The sequence below is a fragment of the Trachemys scripta genome, chromosome 10 (genome assembly GCF_013100865.1).
Source record: "Trachemys scripta elegans isolate TJP31775 chromosome 10, CAS_Tse_1.0, whole genome shotgun sequence".
Lineage (NCBI taxonomy): Eukaryota > Metazoa > Chordata > Testudines > Emydidae > Trachemys > Trachemys scripta.
Window position 1 is genome coordinate 69211074 of NC_048307.1, and position 17329 is coordinate 69228402.

General features: G+C 42.9%; 1 protein-coding gene across 1 annotated transcript in view; it reads right to left on the minus strand.

The window, feature by feature from the left end:
* The window catches only part of IL16 (interleukin 16), a 55391-nt gene that overhangs the window by 26747 nt on the left and 11315 nt on the right, over positions 1–17329 (minus strand). Inside the window, exons 3-7 of the mRNA XM_034784545.1 lie at positions 11538–11674; positions 9887–10019; positions 7826–7975; positions 6728–6836; positions 3333–3475 (exon numbers count right to left, since the gene is read on the minus strand). Of these exons, the coding sequence (XP_034640436.1) occupies positions 3333–3475; positions 6728–6836; positions 7826–7975; positions 9887–10019; positions 11538–11674 (672 nt within the window). The remainder of the gene's footprint in view (positions 1–3332; positions 3476–6727; positions 6837–7825; positions 7976–9886; positions 10020–11537; positions 11675–17329) is intronic.

A 17329-nucleotide genomic window follows, 5' to 3' on the forward strand; every position in this document is an offset into this window, starting at 1 on the left:
ATAGAATCTAGACTCTCTAATAGTATCTATTATTTGAGTCATATTATTTGTGTTGGCATTTGATATTCCCATGCCAGAATTCTGTGTTTGAAGTCTTTAAACCATGATTTGAGGACTTCAATAGCTCAGACATAGGTTAGGGGTTTGTTACAGGAGTGGGCGGGTGAGATTCTGTGGCCTGCGTTGTGCAGGTCAGACTAGACGATCATAATGGTCCTGTCTGACCTTAAAGTCTATGATTCTATGTTTGGACATTTGGGTCACGACAAACACTGTTGTGTAAAGGCCTGAGTACAGCACTGCGAATCCAGATCGTCTCCGGATATCTATTCTTATTATTTATTGTTTTACTGTAGCACTTCAAGGCTCAGTCTAGTCATAGACAGGACCCCGCTGTGCAGTCCTGACTTTGCCATTGACTAGCTCTGTATCTTTGTCACCATTTTTCTACCTGTTTCCTTTGCCATCAAATGGTGAAAATAATATAAATGTATCTATAGCATCTTGGTGTTGTACAACTATTAGTTAATGCCAATATAAGTGCTTCAAGGATGTAAACAGCTATATCCTGGGAGTAAGTAGTAGTACAGAATTCTTCCAAACAGTGAAGGAAGTAGTTCCGTTTTGCTTGGATATATTCAGTCAGAAGCTGATAACCAATTTGCAAGTAGTCTGCTTCCTTCAGTTTAATAGATGGTGGATTTCTTAATATGTTTCCAGCCCATCAGGCACAACCAATTTTAATATGAGTCTGTATCTGTAGTGCAGGGGCGGCTCTATGTATTTTGCCGCCCCAAGCACGGCAGTCAGGGGCTTTCGGCAGCACGGCTTCGTGAGGTCTGCTGGTAACGCAGATTCAGTGGCATATTTGCGGGAGGTCCGCCGGTCCTGCGCCTTCGGCGTACCTGCTGCCGAATTGCCGTCGAAACTGTGGGACCGGCGGACCTCCCGCAGGCATGCCGCCGAAGGCAGGCTGACTGCCACCCTTATGGCGACCAGCAGGCTGTCCCCTGCCGCTTGCTGCCCCAGGCACGCGCTTGGTGCGCTGGTGCCTGGAGCCGCCCCTGCTACAGTGATCTACGTGTAAGCAGGGTCTGAATGAGCTCTACCCTGACATCCAGTGATGAACTGGGGAGAAAGACGTCAGGGGCAGACCGTATGTGCACAGACACACCTACTCTGCCTAGGTGTTCAGCAGACAGAGCTGCTTTGCCAAAGTGATCAATTTTGGCTGGTTTTGGGTTACAACCCACTTTGAATGCAGGGGTATCCTTATTGTATGAGTAAAGGGCAGCAGAACTTAGGTTCAGTCAAGGCATACAGTACTAACTTGCTAAGCAGGGGGTAAGGATGCCAAATCCCACTAACGATGAGAGCGGATGGGGACTGGTGTTCCTACCCAACGGTGTGCGTTCTGCCTAAAGAGTCCTCGTTACCATTTGACTCTCCCCTCTTCAATGTTTAAAGACAGAGCTGATTGGACTCAGTTGAGAGGCCTTGTTTCTGGTTCAGTGATTACTAGAGCTGAAACCACTGATGAGCAGGTCTAGGAGCTAAGCTTTGGACGTGGTGTGGGGACAGGGTTGCAGTGAAAGACATGAAGAGGGAGCAGCACCAAGGTTCCCTGCTACCCAGTGAAATCACTAAGAGCTGGACTAAGTTGGGGAACCCCAGAACACGGCAAGCAGCAGTGCAGTGATGACAGTGGCAGAGATGAGTGGTGGCAGCAAGCGGCCAGCAATGGCAGAGATAACAGCGGCAGCAAGCGGCGAGCATGGAAGAGATAGCAGCAGCTAGGGCATGGCTTGATGCCCTGCCCCCCCACCAGGGGTGATGGATGGACCCACGTGAATGCACCTCTGAACTCCCAGTTTTTGCTGACTAAGGACAACCAACTATGAGTGGGGAGCAGTGGAGGGAAAGGGGAAGGGCGTGTTGAAGGGACATTCATTCATTGGAGTTTCACACCACACAGTGGGAAACTGAGGCAAAGGACACTGCCCAACCTACTGGGGGTGGGTGTTTGTTTATGGCTACATGCTTTTGAGTGGTGGTTGTGGTGTTTTCTCAAATGAATGCTTGGTTCCCTTGCCTTTTTAATACAAGTTTTTCTTTTGTTATACACAGACTCAATGCTTGCAAGTGGGGAGGTATTGCCTCTTAGAGGTGCCCATGGATGGTGTTTAATTTTCCCAGATTACTGCATGGGGACTCAAGCCACTTCTGTTTTGTGTTGTTCAGAGGAACCCCTAGATATTGAACCTTGTTGCTGCTGACTCCAGCTGGCAGAAAGGTTACATACATAATGAAGACTTCCTAGATGAACATTAGCACGAAGCTCATTTAAGCACTGAATCAAGTTATTATCTAATGCTAAGTATGCATGAAGTTCAGCAGGGCCAGAAGCATGTGGAGGGAAGCTGAGAGTTCTGATTTTCTACAAATTTGTTTATGCAGCGATGTGAAACTAACAGCTGCATGAGGATCTAATGTGTGGAACACCCATCAAGCATTCAGCTTCTGCGTCTGTCAGGAAATGAGGCTTGATTAGTACATGAGAATAAGCTTATTTGTGCAGTACCATAGAGAGAGTTAAGAATGTGAAGATCTGGGAGATGGCTGTGCAATGCCAAAAATAGACTCAGTGAAAGGTACATCTCTGTCAAAACCCTGGGCGGGCCCAACTTCCATTAGGGACCTGAGATATGTGCAAGTTTATACAGAGTTTGTTGAAATTCATGTCCCTGAGGAAGGGCTTGTGTAAGGCTCTTCAAGGTGCAGAAGCATTGCAATTTCTATCTGTGGCCAGCAGGATGGATCAGCCATTCAGGGGGCCTCTTCTGCGAGGGGGCTATGGGGGTGAACAAGGGAAGGAGCAACAGCATCCACTCTCCTGTGGATCCATTGTAGCTGGAAAACATGGATCGGGGATGATCGGGGCAGCAGCTGGTGGAGAAAGGACAATGGAGGGGCTATGCTGTCATAGAGCCTTTCCTCCTTCTCTGGACCTGCACCTCACACAGTCAGTTCAGTGTGGCTTTGTGCAGGTGTGTGTGTGTGTGTGTCGGGGGAGAGTAGGCAGAAAATTCACCATGGGGAGGTTGAGGCAGCACAAACCCTTTCACTTGGGATGGCCCGCTGGCAGGGAGCATGGCTGGAGTGACTGAGAGATGCATTGATTCATTGTATCCCCAGTGCAGTCTCCGGGACAGGGCTCCTAAGGCGGGAAAGTTTTGGCAAGAAAACTAAGTGCAACTTAGCTAGAGTGTTCTTGTTTGTTGAGCCTGATGAATGTAGTTTTCTAGTGGTGTGTGATTTCCTGTTGCACTTACCGGACCTCTTCCTACAGAACAGTCTAGCTGCTGAGAGAGTGACTTCCGGTTACTATAAAGAGAATGGGGCTGTCTGTCTCTATATGCTGCTGATTTCTTTGTCACTCGATAGTCAATTTCCCCTATCCAGTAAGGATTTACACCTACAGGAGACAGAAGGCATGACACCGTATTTTTCATGAGCATTAACTTCAAACACTTCTGCGTCAAACACTTGACCAGGTGCTCAATAAATTCCGTTTAGAAACATTTTTCAAGTTGTAAATCTAACTGTCCCAGGCAGTGATGGGATTCCCTGAGCCACCATTAGGAACCACACCTCACAAGCTTCAGTTGCACCCAGTGACTTCACATGATCAACTGCTGGGCACACACAGCTAATAGAGAGAGTTGTGCATGGCAGACACACGGGGCCTTGTTCAAAGACTGCCTGCTGCACACACATTCCATTCACTTTTATGCACAAGCTTCTGCATCCATAACCCTCTCTCTCCATATCAGGGGCTCGTTACAAGGGAGCAGCTTAATTGCATCACATGCTGCACTGAGAGCAAAATCACATTACCCCAAAGTATAAAAGACATAGAGACAGTTATCACAGAATCAAAGGAGATACAGATGAAAAGACCTGTTAGCTCAGCCAATTCCTCCTTCTGCCAATGCAGGATGAGACTATTATCCATATTTCACCACTTTCCTTGAAAGACTATTCCACAACCTAACAGACTTCACTGTTCGGCAGATTTTTTTTTTTAGTTGTTACAGGTTTTCAAAAGACAGTAGGCTGGATGTGTACTTTTTTCCACAGCAAAACCCTGAGCGCAAGGTCCCTGGTTGTGGAAAATCTGCCCACTGATGCACCGTGTCTACGCCGCTCTGCTCCACTGAGGGACTTGCACCCAGCCTGTGCTACCACAGTGGTGCTGACCAAGTTGTGGAGGGAGGGAGAGAAAGGAGGGGATGTGCTGACTCAGCATATCCCCAGGGCAGCCTCTGCCAGTGTGGGATCCTATGAAACCCTGACTCCAAATTCAAGCTCCATCCTTGGGAGAAACAGCTGAGAAGGACAGTGGTACAGACACTGCCTACACTTCCCCAGGAGTGAGACCCTCTAGAACAGAGCAAACCCAGCTGTCTTAGAAGGGGGTAATCAGGCCCAATCACCTAATGCTAGACTATGTGACCACAAAGGGGTTCTGCTGGAATAAGCCATGAGGAGGAAGACATGAACAGAAATATACTCCAGTGATTCAAGCAGCTTGTACCTGGATAAGGATGGCATTTCTAGCCGTTACAGACTTTCACAGTTTGAATCACTGGAGTATATTTCTGTTCATGTCACCGATGCCAAACAATCATAGGAGGCCAGAACCTGATCCAAGCTTTCTGGCTATAATAAACTGCTGCATCAGTGACCACCCTCTGGCCTATGCCACGTCTACTAGAAGGAATATGCAGTGCTGGAGGACTGGGCAGGTAATTCGCCTGTTTAAAACTTTAACATGCTGACATACAGCGTGTAGGCTTGGGTTTTCTGGCTGTATTCTGTTTCACTACTGCTACCCTTGCTATATTGTTTCTATGCTTTCACCTATGCTGTGTACAGGCACATCTGATAAGGATTTCATTTTATTACAAGCTATTTCAGCTACTGCACCTCCTCATAAAGTTTCTTTTCTGGCTGTTTATATCCGTCTTTGCATTTCCAGTGTGCCCATTGCCACGGTCTCTGGGCAAAAGTGAACCATCTCCTAGAGACTCAGCTAAGTTGTTCGTTTTAACTATTTCACTCGAAAGGCCATGCTGATTACACTCAGTAGAAAACAGACAACAGCATTGTGAATAATCATCTCCATATGACAAATATTTTACCAATGAAGCACATGGGGAACATGTATCTTTAGTCTGTGCATTTGATTAGAGAATAGATACTGTATTCAGCCCATCTGAGTACCCCAGAACACTATTATTTTTGTTTCCAGGAATTACAGCCAGAACTTGTATGCAATTATTGCAGTACAGTAGACAGTCCTCTCACTTCTTCTAAAAGACATTAAAATGCAGAAAATCTTTCATTTTTTGGAAGTAAGGGCTCGGTTTTAAAACTTTATGGAAAATGATAAATTCAGAATACACTGTCAGAGAAGTAACCATGTGTGATATCTGTCTGTGTACAGACAAAGAAAGGGAGAGAACATCATAATGTAGTTCATAAACTCTATGTCCAGATGTCTCATTTAATGCAAACATTTAACATAGCCTAAACTAAAGCTACGGCACAGAAGCTAACATTGAGTTAAAGCGACATTCCCAACATAAAACTGATCCATTTAAAAATGTCACTGCCCCTATTACTAACAACACTTAAGAGTATGGAAATATCAATAATAAAGGTCTAATTTATTTCTCAGCATTTATGCTGCTTGTTTCCTTTTGCATTTTCACTCAATCTCTCAAAGGGACCTTCAAAATTGAACCTACAAATCAAGCTCATGTGCATCTTTGCACACAAACACAGTGGGTGAAATCCCGGTCCTACAGAAGTTAATGAGAGTTTTGGCATTATCTTCAGTGGAGCCAGGACTTCACTTGTTGTTTACCAGCATACATCAAAATGTCAGACACACAGTGTGTATGTGTATGCGCAAATAGCTACACAATGAAATAGGTGTGCCCGTATTTGTGACTACAAATCAGGGAGGCACACTTGTACATTTTACCCTTATTAAAGACTTGTTTATAGTCAGTTGCAATACCTGTTTCTCAAGTACACCTCTACCCCGATATAACGCGACTCGATATAACACGAATTTGGATATAACACGGTAAAGCAGTGCTCTGGGGGGGTGGGGCTGCGCACTCCGGCAGATCAAAGCAAGTTCGATATAACACAGTTTCACCTATAACATGGTAAGATTTTTTGGCTCCCAAGGACAGCATTATATTGGGTTAGAGGTATATTGGTACATGTTGCCACTGGGAATTATAACACTTAAGAGGAATGTTTAAATTAAAAATGATTTTTTTTAATTACAAAACTATTTTTGTTAATGTTAACTTTAGTAAAAATCAAAGCTTCCTCCCCCTCCAAAAAAAGTCTGAACCAGTTCAGGGTACCTTTAAAATATGCAAAATGGTGTGCATGTGTATGTATATACATAATTTTTATGTACAGGGATCATGACTGATCAGTATGTATGGATATCTGAATCCATTCTTTAATACTAGCTTTTCATGCACCATGAGTCTTACAGAAAGAAGAAACTTTAGCTAAAACCCTCCAGAGTAAAGATGGCAAAAAAAAGCTGTTTCTTTCAACATCATGATATCGTAACCTGAGAAAGTTTCATGCATTTAAATTTCCCAAGAGAATATATTTCCTCTTAGAAACTTACTGGTTGAATTACTGCGAGTCCTTTGGCAGCTGGCTTTAGTGTGCAGAAAACAATTAGTTTGTATTTCCAATTTAACAGGCCTTTCAGTACAGACACCTGTTGAGGATTCCTGAAAAGAGACCCAGAATATTTTAAATACAAATCTGACCAGCTATGTTTTTACTGCGAGTACTAATCCCTTCACTAAGTGCAACAACAAAAAACATGGAAGTTAATCTCCATTTTTAAAAAAAAATTCTCACAATTTAGTTTGCACAAACTTCAGCCTGGATTTTAACTTGTATCCCAGAATTTGGGGAGGAAAGCAGTTTATCTGGCACAAATGGAGTGATTAGGGATGGTGGTTCTAAATGATTTGTTTGATAATGTTTCTTTCAAAACATCAGAAATAATTGAAACGTACTGTACCTGAGAACTAGTATGGAAATAAATGCAGTTTAGAAGTTACATTCAAGATGCTAGGTAAAAAGTGAGTCTATCTCCCTCTTCTTCCCCCACCCCCAACAAACTTACAAGGATATTTTCATTTCTTGGTAAACTCTAGATATGCTGGTCTAAATATCCGGTGTGACTAGTGGTTTGGTTTTAAAGGGGCCTGATTTCTGGAGGGTAGATGATTAGCACTTTCTGAGAATTGGGCCCTTTCAAGGAGTTCCAAGATAGGCACTCAAAATCACTTTTGGGCTAGTGAGTTTGATGGGAAAAATAAATGATTACACCCAACTAAGAACCCCACTCTAAGCATACGTTAAAAATAACGAGTTCCATCCATCTATGGATCTAGGCAATGCAATTTATTGCAATTAATAGGATGTATTGAGCCCTATCAATTCTAAAAGAATGATAACTGTTGGCAGTGTAATCATCGTATAAAAGAGTACTAATTGCATGGAAAAACCTCTCTCTTTCTCTGAGTTAAATCATTGGGAAAATAGCTATGATAAAATTGCATGTATGTGACAAACTATCACTTTGCTAAAAAGCCAAGCCAATTTTACTCAAGGGAATCTTGCAGGGGTTGGGGAGGCCACAAAATGGTATAGGAGCAGGGTCTATATGTCATAAGATGTTGAGAGCCAACAAAAAGATGTAACTTACTTCTTGAAGTCTAATTTTAGTAGAGCTGTTTGGAGGTATCCTATCACAGTGAGCCAATGAACGATAACTTTCCTCTTCAGCAGCAGGTGGCGCCATTGCCAAATCATAAAAAAATATGTTTTCTTTCCGGCTTGCTTCCCCTAGTGAATTCTTTAGAATAAGAAGCACAAAGAAGAGTCTGAAGGGTGTGTTGTGAAACTGATTTTACAGCTTTTGGCTAAGCAGCCAGTTCCAGAATCTCATTTCAAAAATGTTTTCTATTAACTTTTAGTTTTGTTTTTCAGCCAACATAATGTATGTTTTAAAGGGCACAGTGGGGCCTACCCTGGCTGAGGCTGTTGGGTGCTACCAAATGTTAAATATAGTCTGCCTTATAAAATGTAAGTCCTCTTTGATTTTGAAAGGAAAAATAAATAAACTCCTGGTTAGAGTCTAACAGACCACAGGGTGAGGGACAATGTACAGTATGAAGATGCTAAAAAGAGGCACACTCTGGGCAGGACTGCAGACTTCAGTTCTCATTTCTCTAACTAAGCCTGTACTGGCTACGTGAGTTTCCTGGCTCTAGATAACTGAATTTTTTTTTTTCGTTAACATTTAGGTCCCAATCCAGCAATGAACACCTAGGCAAACACCATTGACTTCAAAGGGGCTCCATGCAGATGCAAGGCAGGGAAGTACCCCCATGGACCTCATTGCAGGAATGGTGCCTTAGGGCTTGTCTACACAGTGCTTCAGTCTGTACTAGCTGAGTATAAATTCTAGTGCAGTGGTTCTCAAACTAAGGCCGCTGCTTGTTCAGGGAAAGCCCCTGGTGGGCCGGGCCGGTTTGTTTACCTGCTGCGTCTGCACGTTCGGCCGATCGCGGCTCCCACTGGCTGCGGTTCACCGCTCCAGGCCAATGGGGGCTGCAGGAAGTGGCGCGGGCCGAGGGACTTGCTGGCCGCCCTTCCTGCAGCCCCCATTGGCCTGGAACGGTGAACCGCAGCTAGTGAGAGCTGCGATCGGCCGGACCTGCAGATGCAGCAGGTAAACAAACCGGCCCGGCCCGCCAGGGGCTTTCCCTGAACAAGTGGCAGCCCTAGTTTGAGAATCACTGTTCTAGTGTGCCCTAGTGTATTGCACACTAATTGGTCCAGGTGCACCTTGCTGGCGCACACTAAAAGCTCCCTAGTCTGCATTAATATAGTCCCGTTTCAAACACTGCTACCTTAATGTGCACTAGACTGTGTCCAGTACCCGCTGTCTTCATGTAATTTTTGCCAACATGCTATTTGCTTTTATCAAAAAGTGAATGCCCTGTCCAATCATTTATTCTGAGTCTCTCCTACAAATTATAGAAGTAGGATTTTAATTTAAATGAATGCATTTATGTAAAATGTAATAAAGTCTCAGGCTTAATTTTTTTTTTTAATGCCTTTACACTATATGGCAGATTACTGGGAAAGCAGCAAGGACTAAATTAGGGAAATACAACTGGCACCACTCAGATATGTGCTTTAGGGTAGATTAAAACCATGATAACTGGATCCAAATGGCCCGCCCACAAAAAAATCAAAGGGCTTCCAGTGAAAATTGTTTGTAATACTCCTTCCTCACTGTCCTGTTAATGGTACCTCATGCTCTCCGATCCCCACGGCAAACCCTAGCACTCTGTAGCAGTGGGTCCGACAGCTATAGAGCCTTGGATCCAAACTTGGTGTGTCCTTGGCCCTTTCCCAGCCCAGGTCCTGGGTTCATGGATCTTCCCTTCATCCACTCTGGCTTTGGTCAATTTGTACATAGAAAACACACAGTGGTGGGCTATGTGCTTATGAAAGGAGTGATTGTATAGTCCCAGCTAGAATTTCCAACGGCTGATGGCTCCCCAGAGTCTCTGTTTGTCCTGGAAGAGCTACACTGAACGTTAGCAGACTTAGACCACATGAGGTTTTGGGGTTTGTCAAGAAGAGAAAAAAACAAATGTTCCAGATGTTCAGTGCACTGATCCCTCTTGTCTTTCAGGTAAATGCTGTTGAAATACCATGGAGATGTGGGGTGGGCCACAGCCCTCACACTTACCTTGCTAGCAATCACCAAATTCACCAGGCCTGTTGCTGATTGAATGAGAGATTCAGCCTCTTTGCTGGTGAGCTCTTTAAGTGATTGTCCATTTAGGGTTAACAGTTCATCCCCTGGGCTTAGACGACCATCCCTTTAAATAACACACACACACAGTATTAGAGACCCAAGAATAATACAGCATAACTGAGATTGTTCTTGGTGTCTTGCCCGCAAAGGAGCCACATGAAATCTCTCCTTTCCCCTGCCATCTTGAACACCCTGATGCAGGGGCTGGCTACAATCACAGGTGGCTCCCTGCTAGCACTCCTTAGTGCACAAGACATCCCAAAGAGCTCCCTCTTCCCCCACCAGTCTAAGCTATGCAGTGGACTGTATACTGTGCTCTCTTAAGAGAACTCAGGGCCATAATGCCTTCCAGTACTTCTGGTAGCATGGTGGCCCTTACCAAGGGCTATTAAAAAGAGGGCACCATAAATCTTGTACAATGCACAAGCTAGCATCTTTCTAATCAATTATTTAGATAATGCATAGAGAGTACACTTAAAAAGTTTGCGGACAATACCAAGCTGGGAGGGATTGCAAGGGCTTTGGAGGATAGGATTAAAATTCAAAATGATCTGGACAAACTGGAGAAATGGTCTGAAGTAAATTGGATGAAATTCAATAAGGACAAATGCAAAGTACTCCATTTAGGAAGGAACAATCAATTGCACACATACAAAATGGGAAATGACTGCCTAGGAAGGAGTACTGCAGAAAGGAATCTGGGGGTCATAGTGGATTGCAAGCTAAATATGACTGAAGAGTGTAATGCTGTTGCAAAACAAGTGAATACTATTCTGTAATGTTGTAAGCAAGACACAAGAAGTAATTTCTCCACTCTACTCAGCACTGATAAGGCCTCAGCTGGAATACTGTGACCAGTTCTAGGTGCCACATTTCAGGAAAAATGTGGACAAACTGGAAAAAGTCCAGAGGACAGCAACAAAGATGATTATTATAAAGGTATAGAAAACATGACCTATGAGGAAAGATTGAAAACATTGGGTTTGTTTAGTCTGGAGAAGAGAAGGCGGGGGTCAGGCGGACGATAACAGTTTTCAAGGACATAAAAGGTTATTACAAGGAGGAGGAAGAGACATTGTTCTTGTTAACCTCTGAGGATAAGACAAGAAACAATGGGCTTAAATTGCAGCAAGGATGGTTTAGGTTGGACATTAGGAAAAACTGGAACAAAGCACTGGAACAAATTGCCTAGGGAGGTTGTGGAATCTCTGTCATTGGAGGTTTTAAGAAAGGGTAGAGAAAAGCCTGTCAGGGATGGTCTAGCTATTTCGTAGTCCTGCCTTGAGTGCAGGGGATTGGACTAGATGATCTCTCGAGGTCCCTTCCAGTCCTACACCTCTATGATTCTATGATTCTATAATCCTTATTTGCAATTAACATTGAGAAGAGTTAGAGCCGAGCATGGCTGCATCTTTTATTTCTAATATGTGTAACCATTTCCTCAGCTCAGTGCAATATAAGATGTTTCCTGTGCATCACTGCGTTCCTTTGGATTTAAGATCTTAAAGTGCAGCTAATGTCAGAAGATGGATCCTGCAAAAACCATCAAGTTAGTCCATAATAATAACTATAAACCAAGTACCTGTGGGCAGCACCCCCGTTGATCACTTGGCTGACTGTGAACCCTTTCCCAAAAGAAGTGCAGTTGGGGGTTCTCGAGAATTGGATCCCCAGGCCATCATTCCCAGTGGCTATACAAAGCCTCCGGATGCAGCCATCCTGGTTCAGGAAGATGAAGACAAAAACTCTTTATTGCGTCAAAGTAAATATGCAGAGAATATTTAAGTTATTTACAGTTTGCTTTTTTTTTTAAAGCATCAATTTTCTTGATCCTAGATCCAGATTATTTCTAAGCACAAGAAAAGTAGAAGCTGAATGCAGCTCACTTGTGAGTAGATGCTGTTGTGTGAGACAAACATCTCAAACAGTTCTTCTCCATGGGACTGCAATGGCTTCTGATTACCATTGGAAAAGATTATAGTACGACGTGTTTTGCCATGAAGAGGCAAGAGAGCAGCTGACAGATTTTGACAATAGGGATGTGTGAGTTTTTTGCAACTAGAAGGGAAGGGAGAGACAAAAATATTAAGTTAAAGACACTGGGACACATTTATACTTGAAGTCAGTGGAGTATTTTCCCCTCTGTTTTATTGATACAGTTAAGTGTTTTCTCCTTACTACATTACAAGTGGTTAATGATCCTGAAAGAAGTATCCACCCACCCCGGGGGGAAGAAAAGAGAAAGAATGAGAGATTGAATTCCAGTAATACATTATAATATTCAACCCCTAGTGGCAGTAGAGTTAAACTGCCATTTTTATTTTGTTAACTTGGCTTTATGCACTGCTAAGAAACTCATGCCAGTACAAGGCCAAATTTTGCCTATAGAAACATACACGAAAGTCACTCTTGCTTCCAAAAACTGATGTGGGATCATAGGGTCTGGTGAGATTCTTGCACTAGGTTCACGGCCAAATACCTTCAGCCTGGTAAAGATTTTGCAGTTGGCAATGCCATGGGCCGGGACAGCTAAGGATAAAAGCGGTAGTGGCCGTATAGTCTGAGGAGGTGCCCGAACAATGTTTCATTTTATATTCAGAATTCAGGCTTGGATCTTGCAAACCTTTTCTCACGTAAATACTTATTCCCATGAATAGCCCCTTTGAAATGAACAGAACTGCTCACATGAGCAATGATTCTTCGTACAAGTCAGGGCTTACAGCGTTGAGCACTTAAATTTGGAGGATTTTATTTTTTGACACATTGGGGCAAATTTTCAGCCAGTCTCAAGCTCCACTCTATTCAGAGACACCTCCTCCCATTGAAACCCACATATGGGTTCCCCAACTTGTGTACAGGTCTTAGATCCCCATGCTGCAAGGAGAACTGCTCGATTCCCAGTTGAGTTAGTGGAGCTCCATGCAGGCGGCCTCATGGTTTTCTTTGCAAGATCAGAAGCTTAGACTGTAAATTCTTTGGGGGCAGGGATTATCTCAATATATGTTGTCCATATATGCAATGGGGACACTATCCTGACTCAGATTTCAAGGCAGGCGCTACTGTTATTTAAATGTCAAATAATAATAATAATAAGAGGTGATTTGGATATTTTTCTGGGCACAATCATTTGCATGCATTAAATTAGTGAGAATGCAAAAATGGAAGCTAGTTCTGTTGTGTGTCTCACAAAAACTAGAGAACAGCTATAATTTTTGTTTTAAATCCCTTTTTTAACCCCATCAGGCTTGGTTAATTTTCAGTTTAGCTCTATCTGTCAAACACATTAAAAGTTAGTTTTTGTTGGAGGGATGTGTAGCAATTTGTATGTGTTGTCATCATTTGCAGTTTTGAGTTCCGGATATAGATCATTATATTAATATCCAAGTTATAGCAACATGACATAAAAGCTGACCTTTAAAAAATAAATATTAGACTGGCCAATGTTACAGCAGCCAATTTGTTTGGGCTTTGCTCTTTAATGTCTCATTTCCTGTCTCATGTATTATTTTATATATAAAAATGCTCTACTGGTGCTTCCAAGAGCAGAGCAGTTATTAGTTTTGCCCCTTTCTTTAATGTGTCCTGTTGGTTTTGTTAGGTGACTCGTAGTTCCAGGCCTGGCAAATGTAGAGAACTTGTTAAAATAAAGTTGGCAGGTTTGCTGGGTGGGCAGGTGGGTCCCTCCTAGGGCACCAGACCTAGTCGTTACTGGAACGTATGTTTAATTGTTTAATGCATGTCGGTTGCCAATGAATAAAAAAATCTTTCACTTCTAGGCAGCTTTGCCATACAGAGCTTAACGAATCTGGTGAAACATGTATTTCACATCTGTTCAAATTTTATTGACCCCAAGCATGCAAATAAAATGAAGGCCTTTCAATAGTGCACTGTTAGTAAGATTACATTTAAGCAAAAAAATCTCAGTCTGAAAGAAAAATCTGAATCAAAGGAGTATCGCAAGATCTTTTTGGAAACTTTTGTGTATAGATTCAGCTGATCTTTCATGCTTTTCATTTTACGACCAATTTTCTTCATTCTTGTCATGCCAAAGGCCAAATCTCAGGATATGTTTATCTCTGCCATTTCGGAGATTTCCTTTTACGTCATTTTCTCATTAGATGTTTCTAGCTGAGAGTCCTGTCTTGAAACATCTCCTTCCAGATGCTGTTTTGAAATAAGAGTAACCATGACTTCACTGGAAAACTGAAACACTTTTGTGCACTCTGAATGTAACTCACAATAGTTAGATTGTCTGAAATGAAATACATGGCTGCACATGGATGGTTCGAGGAAGGTCTGGTAATCACTGAACCAGGCATATGATGATAACCTGATTGACTCTGTTTAAAAAACAGTAATAACAATATAACAGTGAGCGCAACTATTAGGCTTCTGTGTCCCGCTGAATGCTAAAGAGCTGTGGTTTCTGAGTCAATGACCGATTAGGAGAATAGAGCCTTTCTGAATTTTCTTCCAGACAAATTGTATTGTGTCAGTTTTGAAAAATAGGGCCAGAGGCCTCGCTGGTGTAAATCAGCAGAGCTCCATTGATTTTGATATGTTCAGCTGAGGAACTGGCCCTTTAAAAACGTTTAGACAAAATTCCATTTATTTTCCTAGCATCTGTCTACGAATTCCCTTTGCAATTAATAAAGGTACCAGCTGGTACCTGTGAAAAATCCATGGGCTAGTGGAACTGTGCCATTGGAGGTGACCACCCTACTCCTTCCCTCTCTGTTTTACCTTCTTCTTGCCAATTGCCCTCCTCCTTGGTAGTGAGATGATGAGATCAGTGGTACATGAATTAATCGGATGATGCAACAGGTGGAGCATGGGATTCAGGTTCCCACAAAACCCTGGCTATAACTAGTTGATGGATAGAGAGACAGATAAACAGATCACGCAGTGTGAATAGATCTGTCTATTCATCAACTATCCTTAGCCATGTTTTTTTATGGGAACCTGCCCTACCTGTTGCATCACCCACTTCCTACATGTCACATCACTCAGCAAGTTTAAGAGATAACCTGTCTCTGATCTCACAGTTCCATTTCTGGGAAAGGCAGAAGGGAGAGGACAGAAAGAGAGAGAGAGCACAAATGAAGAAAGTGAAGGAATAAATACAGTCTCCCTCCCAACCAACCTTGTCCGGCTGTCATGCCATAACCCTGTTTCTGAGACATCCCAGTCTTCTGCCATGGAAATTGTCCCGTCACAAAGAATGGGTCAAATCATCCTCTTCTGGAAAATGGGAAGTTAACAAAAAAATACACCAGGATGATGATGATGATGATGCAGAAAAAGTGAGTTGTTTTTTCTCTCAGGCATGAGAGATTGAGGGCCACATGGAATATGCCAGGGGTATGGTTCTGGAACCACATGGAGCCCTATGGTCCACTGAAAATCCTGACTCCAGTCTTTTGGCGGTTGGGCAGGAAACCTGCCCCTCAACATTGTACGCTGTCCTGGATACCCCCTCTCCCTCAGGAGCCTTATTGCCGTGGGTACTATTACAGTGATTGGGTGTTACATGCCACTGCCCAACATGGGTGAGGGTGGCATGTGCAAGAGAAGCCACATATCATAATGTAGTGCTGCCAGAAGCAGGAATAAACTAGATGGGGATTACTGCTTGAAATTGCTTGGGTGCCCAAAAGACCATGCCAGCTATGGTGGATGTCCCTGGTCCCACCCATTCCTCCCCATGACCGACTTTGTCTCTGATTTCTCAGTAGCCCTATCAGATATACCCTCCTTCCACAACTTTTGCCTCAGTGTCAGTGCACCAAGCGTCATCAAGAGCAGAGAGGCTATAAAGCAGATCTTCTTATTTACACACCAGCATCCTTACTGTTTGGTGCACACACGAAAAGCCAGGAAGTTACTTTGAGCAGCACATGACAGGCGAACGCATTCAGATTGGAGCATTCTTTTCCTGTTATCATCCCACTCAGGGTAAGTTATGATAGGCTACCAGCCTTTGGCTTGACACTCCATTTTCTTTGTTATTTTTTTAGCCAAGGTCGCAGTAGCTTGAGTCGTCTGCACTTTTAAGTATTGGATGTGTTGAAAGATCACAGCACACCCAGTAGAACTTACTTAACAAAATCCTTAACTTTTGTGACACATAGAAAGAGAATTCCAATGAGTGAGAGAGGTCAAAATAGCCCCTATCGCTAGCCTCCCAAAGCTGCATTTTCAGACAGCTACCGACCAGCACAATATTTAATGCTCTTAGGATTCCGTTGTCTGACATCAGAGATTCACCAATCCTAGACTTTAAGGCCAGAAGGGCCCCTTGTGATAGTTTAGTCTGACTTCCTGCATAACACAGGCCATAGGATTTCTCATAGGACCCATCCGGATGAAGATCGAGGTGCCTTCCTTTCTTGGTGAATACTGTTAAGAATACTCTGAATACTGCCAGACTATTCTTGCCATGAGAGTTGATCAAAAATAAAAAGATTATGTAGGCATCTAGAAGATTTGGAAAGCATTTTCATTCCATGTTTTTTCCAAGTGGACCAATTTTCATTTTCCAGACAACTTTTTGTATGGATGTATATTTTTATAGCGATATAGGGAAGTTTGTCTCAGACAATATCAAACTCACTTAGAACATAGCTTCATGCCAACTACAGAGTAATCAATGAGGAACCTTTGTTTCACCCTAGGCCCATCTACCCATTGGGAACATAGAATTGCATACCCCCCAGTTTAATCGCTGAGCATGCATTCTGAAGTTATGCATCTGAAGAAGTGAGCTGTAGCCCACGAAAGCTTATGCTGAAATAAATGTGTTAGTCGCTAAGGTGCCACAAGTACTCCTGTTCTTTTTGCGGATACAGACTAACACGGCTGCTACTTTGAAATCTGAAGTTATTAACGCTTTATTTGCTGGGTTAAAATAATCCCCAAAATGCATACTGGGGACTAACCGTGCTTTGAATGTTCCTCCTTGAAAGCAAAGGCAAATGGTTTAGAACCATAATGTAATCAGAATGTCAGAAGAAGTTTTCCATGATATTTTCAGTTTGAATTTACATCAAAGTGTTTATTTATTTTCATAAGCAGAATAAGTGTCCCACAGTGAGACTGTTACACAAGTTACAGTTCCCGGGATTCATTTGAAACTCAGCCACCCGGTATCAGTTATCAGAATTGTCACAGTAGACCGGAAATGTTGTGACTTTGCCTAGAAAACAGTTATGAAGCAAATCTAATACACAGCACTGTCTTCTACTTTATAATAATACACATGTCAGCGTGGTGAAGACTGGATGCAACCTCACACCTAAATGCTGTGTTTTCTGCACGATTGTTGCTTTAATGGTACAAATCACTAAGGTGGAACTGGGATAATCTACATTGGCA